We start from the raw sequence: 22,938 nt of genomic DNA on the forward strand, positions 1-22,938 counted from the left end.
ATTTCAGATAGCACATTCTGATCAGCACACATGTATCTATCTTTCTTCTGTAATAGCTGCTCTGAAATTCCTTTCAGAAATGAGGCATTGCACTACACAAACACAGTTCTACTGCAGAACTGTACTTCTACACTGTCAGCTCAACTCTTTCCCTTCCTGAAGTCCAGAAGGGAGTATGATCAAAAATGGTATAGCATCACATTATCCCATATGGATCTCAGTTCACTGACTGCATTTTTAAAAAGAAAATCTGAATTATGCCTTCATCCAAATAGCTTATTACTAAAATAAAACTGCTGAATAACCCTGATCTCTGCTGTGTCAGGTAACAGTCATAAACCCATCATCTGCAGAGCAAACAAACTAAAAACACTTTATCTGGAACCATGACCAACTTTGGAAAGCACTGCTCCTAAATATGTTATGGATTAAAAGCTTGATAAATGCATTTTCACTCAGCCATTTTTAAATACAGCACATTTTCACGACTTGGAAATATAACTGATTGAAATTCTGCTCCTAGCTACCTCTACATCAAGGCAGCTTCTTTGCAAGAATTCTAGACGGAGCTAGAAATTTTTTTCTTGCACCTATGCAACTGAAATTTTAATATACCTGTTCTTCAGAGTCCTGAAACCCCTAGATTTCTGAAAAAAAAAAAAAAAAAACCAACGAAAAAAAACACAAAAAAACCCCCACTGATACAGCTAATGACTGGTAGTTAAGTTACTCAACAAAATGTGTCCCTTAGATTTGCAGTTCCTCTTTCACCAGTCTCATCTTCCTCATTCATAGCCTGTGAATGCACTCTCTCATACGCTATGAATTACTTGAGGTTGAGCTGCTTTCAGCCTCTTGTTGCACCTTCTACATTTTTTTCAAAATGAAACAGTCAGGATTTGAAGTTACAACCCAAGCATTACTCTTTGACTCACAGGCTATTAGTTATTAATATGAAGTAAAATAATTTAAAGAGACAGCCACACAGTAGGATAGCCAATACCCTGGTAGTTTCGTTTTTGCTTGATTTAGAACAGAAACTTTTCATTTTCTGCAATTCTAAGACGCATACTAGCCATCATGCTGTTCAGCATGCTGCAGATTGATCTCTTTTGCTCCCTAACGTTATATGTAGAATTTAAATCATTATGCTGCTAATTGTGTACATGGCAACAGAAACTGCAACCCAAAATGGTATGCTGTTCCCATGCTATGACGCTGGACCCCATTTTAGTTACTACACTTAACATCAAACTTCCTCCAAATTCAATAGGTAGCATCAGGAAATCAATTTTTCCAAACCACATTTACTCACCGTTAAGCCTCTTAAAAATAACTACATGTTTAACAATGGCTGCGTTTTACTGAGAGACTTCAACCACAGACTATATGCTCGGAAGACCACAGGGGCTGGAGAAACCTCCATAAGGTTCTAATTCCTTACATATACTAGATTTAGAATATTTAAAATAATCTGAAAGAAGAGCTAAGCTAGTAGAGGGAGCTTCCTTCGGTAAAGCTAGAAAAAAACAGTGTGCCTGGATACTCTGCATAAAGAAGTGAGAGGAATGGAGAACTGGATGAGAACAGAGGCTCACATTGCTGAGGGACAAGACTGGACTCCTCAGACAGTGGTGGACCTGCAGGATTTCCTCCATTTTCTGCAGCACTCTCAGAGAAGTAGCCTCCTGACAGAACAGACAAGGAGTGGAGTCCTATTACAAGTGCAGTGGAAATTCAGTGTGTGGCTCCCACTATTGCACATAAATCCTCCTGTACTTTTTACTATAGCAGTGGCCTAGGCTGACAACTTTCACCTCAGGACAAAGATTGATCAACCAGTACAGAGCATCTATAAGGGAACATATCTGCTCATCAAGTCAGAAAAGACAAGCTCATATGTGTGGGCTGGCAAGCAAAATTTTTCCCATGTTAAGATGTAAATACTTCAGAAAATAACAGTTACGAAATTCAAAAATATTCTTCAATTTAAGGTGTTAGGAACAATGTTAAAAAAAAAGTATTTAGGAATTAATCAATAGTCATTGATTTGTGCTTATTTTTATTTTATTGTTTCTTGCAAAAAGTTTTTTAATTTACTCTTGACTTTATATCTTCTCATTTTCCTTCTTTCTCTACCTAATTATCTCCACAGGATGAATGCAAAAATATTTCCATCAGCACATTTAATGAAAAACATTTCTTTCAAGCAAGGCACAAAATTTAGATTTATTTAATTTGATTAATCCCAATTTTTGTTTTACATTAAGTACAAAACCAACTTGAACGTAGGTGTAAATACAGTTTCCACAATGTAATTCAATGAGATTTAAAATCAGTTATGTATCCAGAACTGTAAAGCACAATTAAAAGCAGCCCAGGACATACAGATTGCTTACCATAACTGCTGCAAGAGTTCATAATGTATGAATATATTTAACAACCTCCAGTAATAAGTTATCTCCTTTCTAATCTTTCATTTGAAATGCATTTAGCAATTCTGTACCTAACAAAGAAAGCATTAGAGAATGAGAAGTGCAGTAAGTTTTACTCAAGCTATCTGAGGCCTAAATGAAACATATACACAATTAAAAATTAAATAACAGAACAATGGCTTAAATATTTTGGTTGAACACTTCTAAGAACATAAACGCTAAGGTAATATAGAAAAATAGCAACAGGTTCCAAGACTTATTTACTTCTTAAAGAACTTACGGTGTACTGTAGCTGCCTGAAATATTTTAACAATTATAGAAAATCGTATTTCCAAGTTTGGTATGTTCATATTTTCTAGATGACATACAGTTAAGACAACTGTCCATGAACTTATTTACAAATAAAAGCTTATTTATTTTAAAATCTATATTAAAAAAATCAGTTTTGGCACTACCCATAAGGCAATGGATGATATGTACCTAAGATAGCAAATTACATAATAAAAGTATAACCAGAAGAAAATTGTATTATTTAACTTATTATTTAAAGAAACTGTGAGACTTTAATTACAATTAAAGAGGAAATTAAAGAATCAGCATGTGCAAGTCACTAAAAAACCCTATGCAAAATACCGAAGATTCTTTTTATATGCCACAGGAAATTGCTTTGATCTGTGAAACCACTGTGCCACGACACATTGGACAACCTGATATTTCGATGGTTATTAAATTATCAAACTAGTTTCATTACCAGAAAATGGCAAGAAGTTTAAAGATAACATGATTTTACTTTAAGTAAGCAGAAAATAATATTACTCTGAAGTCCATCCTCTGTTAACAGTCTACAAAAAAAACCTAAAGGTAATTTTTCCATTCACTCCATTGAATAAAGACCAAAGTTTCAAACTTTTTTTTTATTCATATGAATGGTTTTAACAACTTCCTTCTTGCATTTCCATCAGCTTCAATGATAGTTGAACAAGAACTGAAATTCAGTTTCTCAGTGTTGCCACTTTTGCACTGCAAAGACTACAAGCCCAGATTTCATAAACTGTGGATTTCATTTAAATTTAAAAAATAATCTTTGCATTTATCTTAAATTTATAAAAAGGTTTTTTTTCAAAACTTAAGGCAAAAACAAGTTTTATTGGTTATGTTTCTTTAAATCTGAGCAGGTGTACGAGGCTGTTTAAATATAAAAAAAAAACTAATACCATATACAGTATTACCAACAAAAATAAAGAATAAGGCAGCATGCACCCTTAAGATGAAAAGAAAATTTAATTTTACAAGATGTTTAAATAATCCAAAAGCAAAAAGTGTCTCCTCTAAGAGTATCTTCATAAAACATGGAAATTCTAAAGGACATCAAGTTACTAAAATATTCCATTCAACGTTTATACAAATACATTACTACAATGATAAGTTTACATACAATCAACTGACATCTCAGTGTTAACTAATTGCTTAAATTTACAAGACAAACATAAATAAAGCTGTTAAAACAGGCAAGTACAGTACTGATCTATCATTCAGCACAACGTATTTTATATTTCTTTCACCTTGTAAAGAATCATATTAGAATTGTGCGAAGTCGTTCTCCAAACCTAGAAATAAAATAAAAGAGAAGTAAGTATATCTATGTAGATTTTACACAGCACAGGCATATTCCAAACACTCAAGTCCTGTTTTCAGGCACGTAATTTAACCACCTTTTGTACGTTCTCAGAAGAGGCCACAGTCTTTAAGGTTGTTTTTAATAATGACATCAGTTACAGCATCGAAAACAAACTGCACATTTTTTGTGTCTGTGGCACAAGTGAAGTGAGTGTAGATTTCTTTTGTGTCTTTTCTCTTGTTCAGATCTTCAAACTGACATTGAATGTAAGCAGCTGCTTCTTCATAAGTATTTGATCCTAGAAGGAAAAATTGTTCAGTAAGCATGTTTCAAACTGAGAAAGAACAAACTTTTGGGGACAAACTTTTTAGCAGGGTCTGTTGCAACAGGACAAGGAGTAATGGTTTCAAACTACAAGAGGGTAGATTTACACTATACATAAGGAAAAATTTTTCTACAATGAGGACGGTGGAACACTGGAATAGGTTGCCCAGAGAGGTGGTGGATGCCCCATCCCTGGAGACATTCAAGGTCAGGATGAACAGGACTCTAAGCAACCTGATCGGGTTGGAGATGTCCCTGCTCCTTGCAGGGGGGTTGGACTAGATGACCTTTAAAGGTCCCTTTCCAACCCAAATCACTGTATGATTCTATGCTAAGATGCCTACTCTATCTTTTGAAGGAAGTGGTTCTTTGGAAACGGTTAACCTAAACGTGCAGAGGAGTAATTCCACAGCTATCGCTTTAAGATATCATAAATAAATATTGAAGGAAACCTCTTGGACACAGTTTTAAGAATAAAAACAAAAGGACATAATTAAATTCCAGCTGCAGGAAGAGTCTTTCCATTTACTTCAGTGGCAGACAGAAAAATCATTAATGACCCACCACTGCTACCTAGATTAGGACATTTTGTTTCCTTCATTCAAGTTATTCACTTTCAATCTTTGCTTTAAAAAGTTTGGCGTATTTTCCCAAACTCAATTGAAGATATTTGGCCTACATATTTTTCCTAACCTTTTTACCTCCAACATGCCATTTTATGTACAATGGAACAGTCTGAAGTTACAATGAAAATGATACATAAAAAGGCTAAGACTTATTAAATGAAACCATCCTCTTTGGCTACCTATTTCCTGAATAAGCCACCTACTTCTAACACGTATGTACACTCCTTGTTCAAATAAACTCTCATGTAGCCTCCGGGATTCCTGCTAGCGAAAAAAATAACATCTAAGTACAAAACTAGGAGGACATCAGAAAAAAGAATGGGCTAAATAAATTAAATCTGAAAAGAGTTGCAGCAGTAATATGTAAACGCTATCTCTGGACCAGCGTTATCTCACCTGGTTAAAAAGTTGAACCTGACTTAGCACTGTTTTATTTGTGATCCATCAAAACAACCTTCTTGTCTTAAACTTTATTTCATTTAAATTTTTTTAGACACCTAGAGTTATGAAAGTCCTCCTGATTTGTGCATCAAAAGTGAGGTAATTCAACCAAAAATTACTTGACCCCTGCGCTCCCCTCCAATACCTGCATATTCAGGGTAGCAAATCGTGAGAGGGCTCCTTTTGATTTTTTCTTCAAAGAGATCTTTCTTGTTCAGGAAGAGAATAATAGAAGTGTCTGTGAACCATTTATTGTTGCAGATACTGTCAAACAATTTCATGCTTTCATGCATCCGATTCTGTAATTGGGGGAAAAAAAAAAAAAAAGCCACCTTGTTGTATTTTATCAGACTTCAGTAGTAAAATCAGGATACGTATTTTTGATTAGTTACAAATGAACCAGGTAAGTTACAAAATTAAGTTTCTAGCATACAGAATCACATTTTACCACAAGGAAATACCGAGAGGCCAAGATGACTACAAAGAACACTTCTATGAGTAGGGTTTAAGCAACTACTTTTTATTTTTCCTTTTTTTTTTTTTAATTTTTGTCATTTCTAGGTTTATGTTGTTTAATATTTTAGAAATTTTTGGTGAGTTTTGACATTTTACAGTACAGATATTCTACAAGAGCTGCTGAGTTACCTGAACTTGTCTTATATTAATTAGATCTTCTAGAAATTGAACATTAAATTCTGCACCTACCTGAGATTCCAGCATTTAAAAAAAAATCCTAGCTTTACAGAACCAGAGAATCAAGTGAGCAGGTTTTTTTTTCCTCTTATCCTAATTTAAACCTCTGTAGAAAAATTATCCAAGTACTTCGACAAAGCTCCAGTCTTTTAAGTAGCAGGATGCTAGCTATGACCTTCTTTGATTACATTGGACTTGAAAGGTTTTTTTATTTCTCTCTCCTTCTCAAACTGTATAAGTAGTTGCAGAACATGAGGAAGAGCACAGAAGTTTGTTAATGATTCGCACACAATAGATAAGCACCACTTTAGACCACTTAGATAGTAAAAAGCCCTCTGTGCATACTTTTATAGGAGGAGTCTCATCTAAAAGAAGAGAAAGGAATGGATGGGGTTGGAAGGGAGAAGGAATAGTAAAATTTCTGCAACTAAGGAAAGAGATCAGAGAAAAGCATTTAGAAAGAAACAAAAACTGAAGACTGAGGAAGGAAAGGAAAACAAATATGCGGTAAAGTATAACCTGATAAGTCAAGCAATTCCTTATTATATATTTCTAGCATCCATAAAGAGACTAAAATGTGTGTTACTAATAATCTAACCTCATTAATTTATGCATCCTTTAAAATATAAGAGTGTAGCTGAAAAGAATACTTGTCTCATAGTATTCCTTCTGAGAATGAGGACATACTTAGAAATCGGAAAGCATGAATTCTATCACCAATTCTTGAAAACCTTATACACAAAACTGATATATCTTCTAAAGCAGTATGTACTTTAAAGAATGCATTTATAGCTTTCTTTTCAAACTTATTTAGTCTCTATCCAACAACTATTCCCTTTTTCAAGATTAAGGTACTTGCCATTTCCTCATCTTCAGCCAAGACCAAGTCATAATCACTTAATGCCACACAAAAAATAATTGCTGTAACACCCTCAAAACAATGAATCCATTTCTTCCGCTCTGATCTTTGGCCTCCAACATCAAACATTCTGCAAAACAGAAATGCAAAGCAGGGAGTGAACTTTGGAATGTCTAGCTTTCTGAATGTTAATCTGAAAGTATCAGTTGTATAAGTCTGATCACAGACTTAATTAATATTACTAGATATTACTATTTAATGCCTCAGTATAAAAAAAAAGGGGGTGGGGGAAAATCAAAGTTGTGGTTAGATAAATGCTATTTGCATTTTAGATAGAATCGATAATCAGAGCTATGCTAAGCACTTTACAGAGAAGGCTGAGTCTAAATACACAACAAAACAGGAAAGAAAAGATAATGAAGAAATTGAGCCACACAACATTGCACAGCTAGTCATGTTTATGTACCCTCACTTTGGTATAATCAAGCCTTTTATGGTTTTAGTTAATCTTAAAAGTTTTTTTCAATGTTATGTAAGAGTACACTTCTTCAAGGCCTTCCAATAACTCATTAAGTCTATCTCCTAAGGCACCTAAAATTAAAACATCTGCTGTACAGGTGTTTAAGTATACAACATAACAGCTAAATACTTCCAAAGGCCTGTCTTAAAGTTACACATTTTATAGAAGTGTGATTATATCATCCTTCTAATGGATTTTATAGGGTATTAAACAAATACATTGTATAGCCATGCTGACAACAATCTCTGCACAACCTAAATGCAGATGCAATGTGATTTTTACTGAGTTATCTTCTCATTATTCCTGATCAGAAGGAGATAGAATATTATTACATTTATACTAACCTATACTTTCATCATGAATGTCTTTGGACATAAGATGTTCAGAATATTAACGTTATTTTTTAAATCCCACAGCATACAAAAGATAAGTCACATTATTTAATCACAAAATAAAGTACTACCTTAAAGTACAACACATATTTGCACTTAGTTCCTCAGGGAAATAGATTTACTCTTTCATACAACACCAGCAAGCATTTATACACTTCCAGCTCTCCAAATGAATTTAAAGGGAAAAATCTAATAGAAAACCAGCTATTTAAGATGGCAGAAAATGGAATATTTTAAGATTTAATTTACATATAAAATACGTCTACAAAAAGCTTCCAATAAAACCAAAGCATTTATTACTTAATATCTGCATTTTTATTCTGAATTATTACAGGAGTTACAACAACTCCCATATCCCTTCAGAAAACTGAGTCAATCATGAGGAATTTTTTTTCAGAAAAAAGGAGGTGGGGGAAAAAATAAAAGTTGTGGTTAGATAAATTTGTTAAATCACTGAAAATCCATCTTCTAGAACTTTACAGAAACCATAACAGACAGATGAACATGCAGCATGATTTACATACTTAAAATGAAGATCTTTGAAAGTAAAGTGAGTTTCCACTATTCCTGTAGTTTTCACTCTAGTCCTGAGAACATCCTGTTGGGTTGGAATGTAGCTGGTTTGTGCTATCCTGTCCAAGTCATTCAAGTAACTGAAGGTAAAAATAAATACTGCTTTCAGTTATTCATAGTATAGTAACAAGGTAATTACAAAGAATTACAAAAGTTCTAGGTATATTCATTGCACTGTGCTTGACTCCTACAAAACAGCTTTCTCTCCGATAAGACAAAAACCAAGACACTTCCCCTCCATTTTCCAACTTCTTTTGAAATAAGCTTTAGAGACACAACGATATTTCATCCTAGACGAAAGAACACTTATGCAATTGACTTCACTACAATGAATTCTTCTTTTGAAATCCCAAAATGCAAAAATGGTTCCATGTACAACAATGTTACTTGAACTAAGTAGACCACCACCTTCATCTTTGTAACCTACAGAATTACAAGTTACCTTGAACTATAACCAAAGCCCAAAATGACCCTGGATTTGATAATAGGTATGAAAAGAACAACTCAGTGCTTTGGTCAGAATTAATGTGTTTAAGAAAATGCTTAATACATTACAATTAATTTTCTATTGAGAATTTCTAATTGCACACACTTTTTACAACAGCCTCCTCTCATTGCCAAAACTCTTGCAATGCAAGCCAAGCAGCCCAGCGTTTCTAAAAACCATATAAATCTTGTTTGTGCTTTTTCCATGGTAAATAGGGAAGGCATTATATTCTTATTTCAGTGTAACTAGAAGTTAGAAATTTTAAGGATATAATTGTATGGCTAGAAGAACAGTTTTTTTATGAAATTGGAGACAGAGGTATCTAAACAACAGAACAGAACTGAGAAGGTTAGTAGAGAAAATTACATGATCCTTCAAATGAAGTGCTCCATATTGAAGAAAGTTCATACAAGTGCTACCTCTTAAGTCAAGAAATCTGTCATCATGAGCTCAGGTTGTTGCCAACTACCCTCTGTACCCTTAGAACAACTTCAGTAAACAAATTACAATCATGCTGGAAGTATCAGCATTATTTCAATGCAATTTGATCACATTTCTATTCATTTAGCATGCCTATAATTACATTACTCCAGCAATACTCTTCTCACAGTTAGCTCATTTGCATGTTGTTTATTTATGTACAGTTATTCTAAAGAACAGAAGGACCATATTTTAAGGAAAGTAAAAAACATCTTCAAACACTACAAATTTATTCAGAATTATAAAGCTTAAAAAAATTGCCCTATAAGGCCAGTATCACTGCTATGCCATTCTTTATCATCTTACCTCTCCCTTGATGGACTCTTCCTTGACTGACTTACCATTACTTGCTGCCATCACACCTTAGTTCTCACACCCTTGATTCCTTATTATTTTATTTTTTTAGTAAAGTACTCCAGCATAAAAGACACATCCTCCTTGTTACCTTTACTTCACATATTTCTAACAGAGACCGTTAATTAACAAAGAAAATGCAGAAATGTTGAACCACAGGAGAAACTCCATTATGAATATGAACAAAGTCTCCTTGGTAATACAGATTCACATCACATAATCAAGTTTCCTGGCCATGTTCAGATACTGAACAGGTATTTGAGTCATGTTTTTGTAATAAAATTGCTATTAAAGCATGTTAAAGCAATTTTTGTCTTCCTCAAGAGGACGAAACAACTGGTCAGAACAAATTCATAATTATACCACACCTTCTCTTTTCCAACCTTGAAGCCCAGCTGGAGCATTTTGACCCAAGCAGACAATTTGTTTGTCCAGATACTTATGAGTTTTCCATCTACATGGGAGCAGAATTGCTCAAAAGATGAGGCCTCCCTTACATTCATTTAGCTGTTACTTACAAGACAAAGAGAATCTTGTTTGTCACACAGTACTTACTAGGCAGCAGAGTCATTAAGCTGGTATTCTCTAGATCTGTTGAAACAAGCTTGAACTCCACTGTCTTTCCACAGTCTCTTGATAACTCCAGCAAGCTCTGCAGTCATAAATCCTTCTTCTGCTGCTCCAGCTAACACAAAGAGCTGACGAGCATCATCCTTTAGGATATAAACAGAAAGTGGAGAGAAAAACATTGAGAAATACAACAGAAGTATTATCACTTAAGAACTATATTCAGCAAATGAGTTACTTTCTTAACCTGCTAAATGTGAATATAACCAAAAAAAACCGAGAAGGAAAACAATTGCTTCTAGTGTTATGCATAGGATATTAATTCCCACATTTTTCAACAGCAGAAGATGACTAGTAAAGCAAATTCCTCATTAGCTGACAAAGCTGCTTCTGATCTGTTTATAACTTCAACTAAGCTTCTACAAACTGAAGTAGTAACATATTTTGTGCTCAAGTCTAAAGTTAACCTTATTTGCTTACCAAATGCCACAGACTGAACAGAATGGTTACAATGCATACTAGAACCTTGAGAAATGCAGATGTATATTGATTGACTGCAGAAAACATTAATCACTTAAGCTTCAAAAAACAACTTTGTTTGAAAGTGGCAGATGATCATTTCTTCCCAAATCATGCATCAGGAAATAGAAAAATACTTCATAAAGGCTTTCCAGATAAATCCGTTACAAATATCCATTACCTTAACTGTTCTACAGAGACCAAGTTTTCTTGGTAATGTGATATCAAGCAAACATCAAGATTTTTAAGAGAGCAAATGCTGGATTTTAAGACTATACATAATGACTGCCTTTGAGAGTGAGGCTCATGGAGTACCGGATGTCAATCCACCAGTCTCCTTTAACAGAGTTTGACCAGTTGGCTACCTTCACCCAATTCTGACAGGGAAGAAATTTTAAAATGTTAGACCTGTAAGGCATTGGAAAGAGAAGATAGCAGCTGAGTAGAAGAAAGAGATCCACATTAGTACACTCCTGTGGGTAGCTGCTTGACCTTGGTTATTAGCTGTATGTGATCTAATGCCAAGGTATGTCAGCCAGAAAAATCAGCATACTTGTGGCTTGTAACTACTACCCACAGAACATACTGTTTATGCAATAATTAAGAGAACAGATGATACTGGAAAGGAGGAAGGAGAAAAGACAGACTTAGGCACATGAGCTGAGGATTGAAAGTATTAAAAGAAATAAGAGAACTTTTAAAAAGCAACATATAAAGTTATTCTCACAAAACAGTAAGTGAAGATATAAATGCAAATCTGTAGAAATAGTTCTGTCACCTTTGCTGTTGAAACAATAAGCTGTGAAACAAAACAAAAAAAACAACAACACATTTTCAGGATAAGCACAGAGAGCAGTGATTGTTCTAAAGATATTGTCCACTGCAGACTTAAATAATGAAAGATTATGACAGCTAGCAGGGAAATTGTTTGCAGGTGGATTGAGTAATACTGATATTCAGAGTCTGAAAGCAAAAGGCTTGCAGTTCAGTCAACTGAAGGCAAATTTGAAGAGAGAGAGAGATATATATATGTATACATAAGTAGTCATACATAGAAACAACAGGTATCTGATACATAGTTGAAAAAATCTTTGGAAAACTGGTGCAGTCAAAAATCTAAAAATTAACACTTGTCAAAGAAATTAATAGAATACTGACTATTGTACATGCACAGGACAAATTGTGGACAACTATTAAAAAATAAATGAATTGTACTAACAACATTAAAAAAACAGAGCAGTAAAGATCACAGGGTTGGATAGTCAGATCTCACAGACTGCAGTTTAAGCAATATGCCCGCATTAAAGAAACCTGAATAACAATACTGATCCCAAATATTGTTTGTGGATGCAAATGACAAGGACCCACAACTCATAGAAGCAGCAGATCTTGAAGAAGACACAAGATATTAAGAAGCATGACAGAAGTAGCTTAGAAACTGACAGTCAATTTTGTTATGAATGATTACATCATTTTATACCTAACACGGTCTGACTTTCAAACATACAAAATCTACTGTTTCAAATAGCTCTAATCTCTACATGCTCTAAAATAAGGGGAGAGGAAAGGGAAGGTGGAACAAGAGAATCAATTTCAGCTTTTTCAAAGTTGAAATACTGAAAAAAAAGGTGGTCTCTTGTTACCTCTATAGTAATATGGGAATGGGGCAGCTTCCTCTCCAGGTGTCAATATTTTTAAACCAGATTTCATAAATGAGATAATGTAAAGAAGCTAATTTAACCATCTCTCAGCAAATCTCATATTCACAAAGTGCCCTGTAGTCCTTTAAAGCACATTCGCTAAATGTCTCCCATAACCCAGCTTCTACTTTGGGACTGAAATGCCCTCTAGGACAAAGGAAGACACACCAATCTTGAGACTGACCGCTACTGAAGCTGCTGGTATAATCTGTGCTCCTTTGGTTCAGTAGCTCTAAAAAAGAAAATGTTCAACTCACTGCTTTACCATTAGTCTTACAATGGAAATGGGAGTACACAATTTTCCAAACAAATTTACTCCATTTAGAGTAAAAGCCTCACAAAATCCACACAGAAATTTAAGCAAGAGAGCCTGAATGTAACAGTTTTCCTCAGGAATTACAATTTTGGGGAGGTTTTTTTTTTTTTTGCCAAAACCTGACAAAATTACAATGAAATAGAATAAAATTAAGAAGGTTATACTATAATAATCAAGGAGTAAATATACTTTTTTTTTTTTTTTTAAAGTGAGACTGATGAGCTCTGAATTCCTTTTTCCATTTCCAACTTTACAACTGGCAAAAATCTAGTACTGATGTTCCATAGCAGTGTTGCTATGAAAAAAGAATTTGGACCACCAAAACCTGCCTAAGTGCAAAGGGACGGAGAGCTATTTTAAGATTATCCCTGCCAAAAGTTTTCCTCATCATTAATATAGCTCTCTGAAGTCAAGGAAGTCAGATGACTTCAAATTGATACCATATATAAAATAGCTCTCAAAATCTTCTTGTTAGTCATTTTATCCGCTAACACCTAAATTTACTCCTCCTCTGTTTTCTCTTACTATGTATTTAGTAACATGAGTCTACCATCTGCCTCTTTCCAGCATTAACTACCACACTTCAGAGAGGACTCCATTGCACAAACAGAATCATAGGATCACAGAAGAGTTTGTGTTGAAAGGGATCTTTAAAGGTCATTTAGTTCAACCCCTCTGCAAGGAACAGGGACATCTCCTACCAGATCAGGTTGCTCAGAGTCCCATCCAGCCTGGCCTTGAATGTTTCCAGGGATGGGGCATCTATCACCTCTCTGGGCAACCTGTGCCAGTGTTCCACCTCCGTCAGTGTAAAAAATTTCTTCCTTATGTCCAGTCTGAATCTGCTTCCTTTTATTTTAAACCCATTACTCCTTGTCCTATCACAACAGGCCCTGCTAAAGAGTTTCTCCCCATCTTTCCTGTAGGCCCCCTTTAGGTACTGGAAGGCTGCTATAAGGTCTCCCTGGAACCTTCTCTTCTCCAGGCTGAACAGCCCCAACTCTCTCAGCCTGTCCTCGTAGGAGAGGAGCTCCAGCCCTCTGATCATCTTCGTGGCCCTCCTCTGGACCTTCTCCAACTGGTCCATGTCCTTCTTATGTTGGGGGCTCCAGAACTGGACACAGTACTGCAGGTGGGGTCTCACCAGGGCAGAGTAGAGGGGGAGAATCACCTCCCTCCACCTGCTGGCCACGCTCTTCTTGATGCAGCCCAGGATGCGATTGGCTTTATGGGCTGCAAGTGTGCATTGCCGGCTCATGTTGAGCTTCTCATCCACCAGCACACCCAAGTCCTTCTCCTCAGGGCTGCTCTTGATCCATTCTTCGCCCAGCCTGTATTTGTGCTCGGGATTGCCCTCACCCACATGCAGGACCTAGCACTTGGCCTGGTTGAACTTCATGAGGTTTGCACGGGCCCACCTCTCCAGCCTATCAAGGTCCCTCTGGATGGCATCACTCCTCTTCAGATTCTTAACTAGTATGCGATAAGATACTGTTGCTACCCTGGAAAACTTTGGTCTTAAGGGAAGACAGCAGTAAACACGAGAACAAATGTAGAGAGGAATAACCAATAAAAAATGAAGCTTTTACTAGTTATATTTACAATTAAAGAGGTTTCGGGTAGAATTAACATATGTACATAAAATAAAAATAATTACTATCAAAGAGTAAAATGAAAATTAACCAGTAATTCACGACTGCCAACCAGATTTAGATTTCAGATACAACTTTACAATCCCCTTTAAGTAATCTTACTAATGTTAGTCTTCCTTATGACAACTATACATCATACATTTCACAAGGTCACTGAAGGTATACTAGTATTTATAAATTGGTTTTTAAAACAATCAGATCTTGAACTTCGTCATGAATGAAGAATTTACATATAATTTCTTATTTTTCAACACCCTCCTCTCCTCCCAAACTGTAATTAAACCTTAACATGATAGAAAGCAATTAAATATGACAAAATATCCCTCTGACTACCTTACGTACTTATTTCAATACATGAACAGCAAAAATACTTCCTCCATCTTTTCTGCAAGACAGCCATAATGTGGCTAGTTCCTGCTTCAAAAACTGTACTGGTGAGCATTCCATATTCTGTCACTGATTCTGTGGAAGGAAAACAAAGGCACACATCCCAAACTAAGTTTCAACGCTATTCTAACAACTTCAGTGATCAATTTCAGCACTGCAGCACATAGTGGATTCCTGTAACCAGAGGACAAGCAAAAACACTTAAGCTAAACATTTTACAGAAAGATGCAGAGCCTCTAACCTCCTGACCAGACATGGATGTAACTAGGGTCACCATAGGTAAGACTACAGGATTAGGACTGGATAAACAATAAGCCAAAGACCAGCTTCAACAGGTGGAGTGGCAAATAAACCCCTCAGTGGTTCATAATCAGGATGTGAGATGAAATGAGATGGAAAAGATGCAGAAAAGCTTAGAAAAATGTCTCTGATTTCTTGGGAAAAATCCTTAATCCATATGGTATCATGAAAAAATGGCATACCAGCAGTAGGGCTACGCCCGTATCTCTGCTTCAAGTAAAAGAAAATACTCCACATTGGAAATCAGTATGAAACAGGATCAAGCTTAGAGGCTGGAAGTGTTTTAGGCGCTGCTACGCCTATGACCTAATTTAGAAGTGCAGACAGTAGCTAGATGTTTACATATTTAAGCTGTGTTTTTCAAGGAATGTGAAGATATCAACTTAAATGACTTACAGAACATAACAGCCCACAAGTCCATATGAATAAAGACATGACTGCATAGTTCAGTGTTTTTCAAAATCTCTCAGGCTCAGATTTTTAGTTCTCCAAATTTAGATATAATTTGGAGAACTGTATCTAAACCAAACAGTTGTTGTGAATCAACTCAGTACTGATTGCTCTGTAGGTCATCTTGCCACGTAAAGACCAACGGCACTCAGTTTTCCATCAGACTTTGTATCCTACAAAGAAGATTTTTAGATAGATTTTTTTTCAGGAAATAGAAATGGACAAAAATTGAAAGTGAATGGATATTTCAGCTGTATATCTGTGTGTGTACTTCAACACTCACCGCTCTGGTTGGATCACCAAAGTCTATTTTCAACCTCCCCATTGCTCTAATGATAGCGATAATGGACTGAATGGTGTTACTGTAGACAACAGCTTTGTACTGTTTACATTCTTCTTCTGAATAACCAGCTTCATGGATAATCCTACAGAAGAAAAAAAAAATAAGTTCTCTATTCAAATAAAATATATTTCTTTATCATAGTATTTCATTATACTTACTTCATTTGTTTTACAATTGTGCTTTTCCCCGATTCACCAGCTCCTGAAAAACAAGTGTGTGAAAATTCGTTAGACTTCTATTAATCTTTGAAAATACATTTAGTTTCTACACTTCAAATACCTAGCCAAAATAAAAACTTCCCCTAGTTAAAAATACATTCGTTACAAATTAATTTTTAATATCAAAATTAAGTGTCTCGATCTGGAAGTTTCTAAATCAAGACATTTTAAGAACAAATAACTCAGCCTTAAAAGTCTTTGCTTTTCTTTTTACAGAAGTGAGCATAATCTTTACACAGCCTGCCAGTGTTTCTAATGCAAACAGATCACTAGTTGTCCAACTCCAAAACAAAGAAAGAAAACTCTTTTCTTTAGAGGTCACTGTGACTGCAGGAAGCCACTGATAAAGGCTGTATTCACCTTCAAAAAAGGGCAAGAAGGAAAATCTGAAGCACTATGAGACAATTAGTCTCACCTTGATCCTCAAACTATACAGCAAATACTCCTGGAAATAATTTCCAGGCACATGAATGAAAAGATGACAGTGAATTGATGGCATGGATTTACTAAGTGCAAACTGTGCCTAACTTGATAACTTTTTGTGAGAAAACAGCTTGTTTTGGGGATGAAGGACACCAATGGACACCATTTACTTTGACTCTAATAAAGCTTCTGATGCCACCTCCCACAGCATCCTTGTACCAAATTGTATACATATCAACTTCAAGGTGTTTTAAAATCTGCCTAGACAGCCAGACTTAAAGGCTTGTGGTTAACAGTTTAAAATCTAACTGAAAGCCAGTCAGACGAGGCAATCTTCAGAAGGTGATACTGGGCTAATACAGTTTAACACCTTAATCAACAAGCTGAAAGCCAGGATGGAATACACCCACATCAAATCTGCAGGCAACATCAGTCTGCGAGGCCAAAAAGTGGTCACAGCGTTGGAGAACAGACGTTCTATTGAGAGGGTTCCCAACAAGCTACAGGACTGAGCTGACAGGAATCTCATGACAGCAAATAGACACAAATGTGAAGTCCTGCAAGTGGCACAGAATAACCCAGGCAACAATACAGACTTGGGACTAATGGGTTAGTGAACAGCCTTGCTGAAAACAACTGTGGGGATCAACAACCTGAAGAGTCAGCAGTGGGCCCTTGTGACGTTGCAGGCCAACCACATACCAGGCTGCTGCACTGGGTTTGGCTGGGACGCAGTTAACTTTCTTCACAGAAGCCCATATGGTGTTGTGCTTTGGATTTGTGGCTAAACCAATGTTGAAAACACACCGGTGTTTTCGCTGTTGCTAAAAAGTGCGTGCACAGCATCAAGGCTTTCTCTCTTTTCCACCCTGTCCCCATCCCTTGTGAGTAGGCTTGGGGTGGACGAGAGGCTGAGAAGATAGTCAGGACAACTGACCCAAGTTGACCTAAGGGATATTCCATACCACATGATGCCGTGCTCAGCAGTAAAAGCTCAGGGAAAGAAGAAAGGGTGGGCATTTGTGGTTATGATGTTTGTCTTCTCAAACCACCATTACGCACACTGAGGCCCTGCTTTCCAGGAAGCCAAACATCTGCCTCCCAGTGGGAAGCAGGGAACTAATTCTTCTTTTTGCTTTGCTTATGTGTGCAAGTTTTTGCTTTCTGTATCAAAATGTCATTATCTTGATCCATGAGTTTTCTCGCCTGCCTTCTATTTTCTCCTTATCCCGAGAAAGCAGCTGTGTGGATGTTCAGGTTGACTCCAGCCAACAGCTACCACTGCTGCACTGGCAAAATTGCAGTCAACAAGACAAAAGATGCTGTTATTCCTCAGCAGTCAGTATTCACGATGCTGTATCTGAGTACCACATACTGTTCCCCTCCTCAGCACCCACTAAATGAGACACAAAACAGTAGAATGTCACTTAATTGATTATGGGGCTGGTATACATGTGTCGTGGTTTTGTTAGTGAGGGGGGGCCTAAGGTGGTAGCTTCTGTAGGAAACTGCGAGAAGTCGCTCCCCTCTGTTCAATGGACTCGGCCAGGCCCACTGCTGGCCAAGGCCAAGCCAATTGGTAGCAGAATGTCCCGTGATAACGCCTCTGCGATAACGTATTTAAGAAGGGGAAAACAGAAAAAAAAAGAGAGAGAAGAGAAGATGTGAAGAAGCTGAGCGGGGGCAGAGGCGCAGAGGGGGAGGCGCAGGCCTCATGGGCCTTGCAGGCCTCACCCTCTGGCCTCTCGCCAGGCAGCCGACTGGGCCCGACTCGGTCCAGCCCGGCTACAAGAAGTGGAGAGGAGATGAGAAGTGAATAAGATGTAAAAAAGATCCTGAGAGACATCTACCAGCCTGTTGTGAGGAACGGCTGCAGACGCCAAGGTCAGTGAAGAAGGAGGGGGAGGAGTAATGCGGCTCCTGGCCAAGATTCCCCTGCAGCCTGTGGTGACGACCATGGTGGAGCAGGTTGTCCCCCTGCAGCCCATGGAGGTCCATGGAGGAGCAGAGATCCACTTGGAGCCTGTGAGGGACCCCGTACCGGGGGAGGTGGATGCCTGAAGGCAGCTGTGGCCCGTGGAGGGCCAGCTGGGCCAGCTGTTCTAGAGGGACTGCACCCGTGGAAGAGATGACCCACGCCGGAGCAGTTTCACGAAGGACTGTGGCCCGTGGGAGGGACCCCATGCTGGAGCAGGGGAGGAATGTGAGGAGTTCTTCCCCCGACCACGAAGCAGCAGCGTGAAACAACGTGTGATGAACTGACTGCAACCCCCATTCCCTCTTCCCCCCCTGTGCCACTCAGGAGGGGAAGGTAGTAGAGATAATGTGAAGCTTGGGAAGAGGGAGGGGTGGAGGGAAGTTATCTTGTTCTCTGTCAGCTTTATGACAGGCTCAAGCAAATTTAAGACTGGCTGCCAAAAGTTGTCCCACCTCCTCCCCAGCAGTGCTAGTGATGCAGCCTGACTTCCCTTCCTCCAACACACAGTAGAATGAGTGTCAGCACCAACAGAGGCTAGCATGCTACAGAATTAAATAGGCCTACTCTATTCCTTAGCTATCAACATCAATCTAAGATTGCTCAATGTCATCTTTAACTAATGTCCAAGGAAAATACTTTAGTTTTTAAAAACCTAGAAGTTTCTCTGTAGAGTAGCAATAGTTCTCAGACTCTAAGCTGTTACAGAAGTTCAATATCAGAACACTGATATAAACAGAAAACAAAGATACCAGTATGAAAGTAATTTCTTACTGGGACAACTGAAGCATTTATAAAGCAAATTAACACTTAAGCAGTAAATACCTAATTATCCACTGAAGCAAAAATAGGTGATAAAAGTTTCAAGATTAGCTTTATTAATGAAATTATATAATTTGCTTTGGGTTAATATTTTTATTCAAACAATTTGAAGAATGTATATACACCTGCATTCAACACAATTTCAGAGATGACAAGAAATATTACTACAGAATTTAATTTATAACACCTTGTGAAGGGATCTTTCTGTTAAAAAATTACCACATTTGACTAACCAAGGTCAGTGTCAGGGCTGGTGAAAGTATCAAAATTTAATTATTTTGTGATATGTTTTCTACTCAGTTCTTCCCAAGTCAGACATGTGTTCCTCTATTGTGTTAGAATTCACACGTACCAAACACCCAGAGTTCTCATAAAAGCCCTCTCAGTAAAATAACCACACTCATAATACATATGAAAAAAATTTAAGTCATTTATTACAGAGTACCTAACATCAACAGTGACTTCCTGGAAGATGTATTTCTCTATTTTATTTAATGGAAAATAAATAAAACAGTTGCATTTGCTTGCTTTGGGTTTTTTTTTTTTGGGTTGTTTTTTTTTTTTTAACTGCATGCTAGAATCCCTGCAGCTTGCCTAATAATCTTTGTGAGGTACGTAATATAATTACACTTTACTCACTGTTCCATACTGAAAGGAGATTCATTATTTTTTGCACTCCTGAACGCAGAGCTCAGCCAGGTTTTCTGATGGATGCATTTGTAAAATTTTCCTCCTTTATCTCAGTGTGAATAAGTTGTCTATACAGCAAAACGAGAACTACTCTGTTTTTATAAAGTTTTAGACAGGAGCAAGCAGTATTAAATATTTCATGTGACAGATGCATATAAAATGTCAGTTAGCTGTACTCTCACAACCAAACTCTACCCAAATTTAGCCAGACTTGATTGTATACTCCCCAATTATCCAGTACAGGATGCTATTTATTGCCTACTAAAGTGTGATAATTGATTTTAGCTTCATGACAGCCAGTAATTTGAATAGTCTTACTGGCTCAGGGACTACTTATGCGTAACATAAAAAACATTAATAAAAAGACAAGACAGTTCTGCTCAGACTAGAAAAAAACTGTGTCAGGTCCAAATTTGAAATAATGGTGGAGATTTTTTGTTTGTTTAGTTTTAAATGAAAGTCTAAGCTAACTGTTAGGGTATCACTTTGACAAAAGGAAGTTTTAATAACTGACAAGTATTTTCATCTCTCTTACACAATGTCCTTTGTGCACTCCTCACAAAAAAAAAAAAAAGAGGGCAACACACATCCTATGAAAATCCAGTTTATAGCACAGAATTTCAAAACTTTCATTCACATAGTTCAGTAGCAATATAACTTCAACTAAGTCTAATACTCTTATTACATCTGCTTGCCAGAAAACAGGTAGAACCTTATGCTTCATTATGCAGACAGACAAAGTGTGCAAGCAAAGCACGTCCAACCTAATCAGCACACTTCAACACAGGACACAGCAGAACCATGTTTTCCCCCATAGATTCCATTATAATCTGAAGGGTCTTCTGCCTCAAAGCTTAGTAATCATGCTCTACCTTCACATGTCAATACTTCCACAGCTAGTACTGTGGAAGCAGCATTTACCTGGATCCAGTATGAGTTATGAGAGCACTCAGTGAATTCATACTTAGCACATAAACCAGGCCTATGACTAACCCCACTGCACCATCCATGGCGCAGTTAATCTGAAGCTCAGCTAAGTAAAAGGGACTAAACAAGCGAAAGAACATTTAATGTACCAACCTCCCATATAGTGCTCTGAAGGAATCAAGTAGGGCTAGCAAAGCTCAAATAATTTTAAGAAATAGCTAGGGCAATATTTGATTCTCCAAGCTGCTGTCTGGCCAGTTACACAAGAACTTACTAAAAAATATTAAAAAGATACACTTGGTTGGACACAATGATCTTAAGGATCTTTTCCAATATAAATGATTCTGTGATTCTATGACTCATTATTATGAAAGTGTAGCAAATACAATTTTAGACAGATTCAATACTCTTACTTTCCAAATGGAGCAGGTGTGTGTTTAAAAAGAATTGAAATATGTATTTGATACAAAAATAAGAGGTCAGCAAAAATGTTAAACTACTCATAGTATCTCATGACTTATTATCCCCCACACTGCCTACATAACAAGCATTCCAGAACTATACATTTCTGGAACAAATGTTTTATGCACCTAAGCACAGAAATTGCTGTTTGTAAGTGCCAAGATCTTAACAGTAATATTTCTAACTTGTGAAGTATTTGCTAATTGCTTACTAATCAAATACCAAAACTAATCAAATACCAAAATAAAAAGCAATGCAAACTCCAAGTTCATAGTATCACTCTTCGGAGGAAACCAACTGTCAAGTACAACAATTCCTAACAGCACAAATATACTCCTCGCAACACTAACAGAAAAAAATTGTAGACTAAATTTTGGGAAGGAAAAAAAAAAAAATTATGGGAAGCGTAAGGTGAAAACTGAAGAGTAGAACAGGGCTGGCTTTGAACCACCAACTAAGTTGGAAAAAGGAACAGAACCTACAAACAGAAGTCTTGTATGTTGCCAGAAAAAAAGTTCAAGTATGGACAAGAGTAATTAATAAATAACTTTCAATGGATGCTTGTCAGCTTTTCAGACTGTAAAACAGGAGTCTTGCACCAGATTAACTTGAACACAGATACATGCAAAATCTAAAATAAAACGACGTTGACCCGCAAATTGTTTGATTCACCTACTGTAAAGTCCTCTCTCCACAACTCTCCTATCCAGTCTTCAGTCAAATGTTAGCATTCCACAGTAGACTGCACAAGAAGAATGGTGCCTGTTCCTCTGCCACTGGTCACAGCACAAGCTAAACACCCAGGGATTTCTACTGTTTCTGCCTTGGAGCCAGTAATCTCTTACAAAGCACATGGCAAGCAGATAGATTGGAAGCATAATCTTTGAAATCTATCACCTCATGACACTTTACCAGACATGAGGCTTAAATGAGATTTCAAGCTGCTAATCATTGTTGCTATATTCAAAATATATCAGTGCTAGTACAAGAAACCCACAGTGGAAATTTGTTGCTACACATTCACTAAGACAAGTTGACCACTAAACGAAACACTCTCTGACACAAGCACCCACACCACTTTATCTCCTTGCAGAGATTTTTTTGTCTTGTGTGCCCACTCTCCCTTTTTGAAGCCACCCAGAAGTTACGCTTCTTAGCTACCACAGTCTTGTACTCTTCTAACGCTGGGGCAGCTGCTGCCACTGACAGAGTTTATGTTCCTTTTCCCCTTCCCAACTGTTTTCATATAGTCACCCAAAAGTGGACAGTACTCATTAGTTATAGGGTGGCATTAGTCTTGGAATTTCCATAGCTACTGGAATTTGAATGTGCCAGGAAACTTTGAATGAGTTAAGAAAGAAGCTGTGTGAATAATACCTGGAAGA

At 37.0% G+C, this 22,938-nt stretch overlaps 1 protein-coding gene across 1 annotated transcript in view; it reads right to left on the bottom strand.

The window, feature by feature from the left end:
- Positions 1–2,210: 2,210 nt before the first annotated feature.
- LOC104474654 (guanine nucleotide-binding protein G(i) subunit alpha-1) overlaps positions 2,211–22,938 on the bottom strand; it is a 32,479-nt gene continuing 11,751 nt past the window's right edge. Inside the window, exons 2-8 of the mRNA XM_086745750.1 lie at positions 16,195–16,237; positions 15,977–16,118; positions 10,358–10,515; positions 8,433–8,561; positions 6,997–7,126; positions 5,590–5,743; positions 2,211–4,351 (exon numbers count right to left, since the gene is read on the bottom strand). Coding sequence (XP_086601876.1) covers positions 4,161–4,351; positions 5,590–5,743; positions 6,997–7,126; positions 8,433–8,561; positions 10,358–10,515; positions 15,977–16,118; positions 16,195–16,237 — 947 coding nt within the window. The 3' untranslated portion in view covers positions 2,211–4,160. The remainder of the gene's footprint in view (positions 4,352–5,589; positions 5,744–6,996; positions 7,127–8,432; positions 8,562–10,357; positions 10,516–15,976; positions 16,119–16,194; positions 16,238–22,938) is intronic.

Source organism: Chlamydotis macqueenii, chromosome 1 (assembly GCF_036417535.1).
Source record: "Chlamydotis macqueenii isolate bChlMac1 chromosome 1, bChlMac1.mat, whole genome shotgun sequence".
In the NCBI taxonomy this organism is placed as follows: domain Eukaryota; kingdom Metazoa; phylum Chordata; class Aves; order Otidiformes; family Otididae; genus Chlamydotis; species Chlamydotis macqueenii.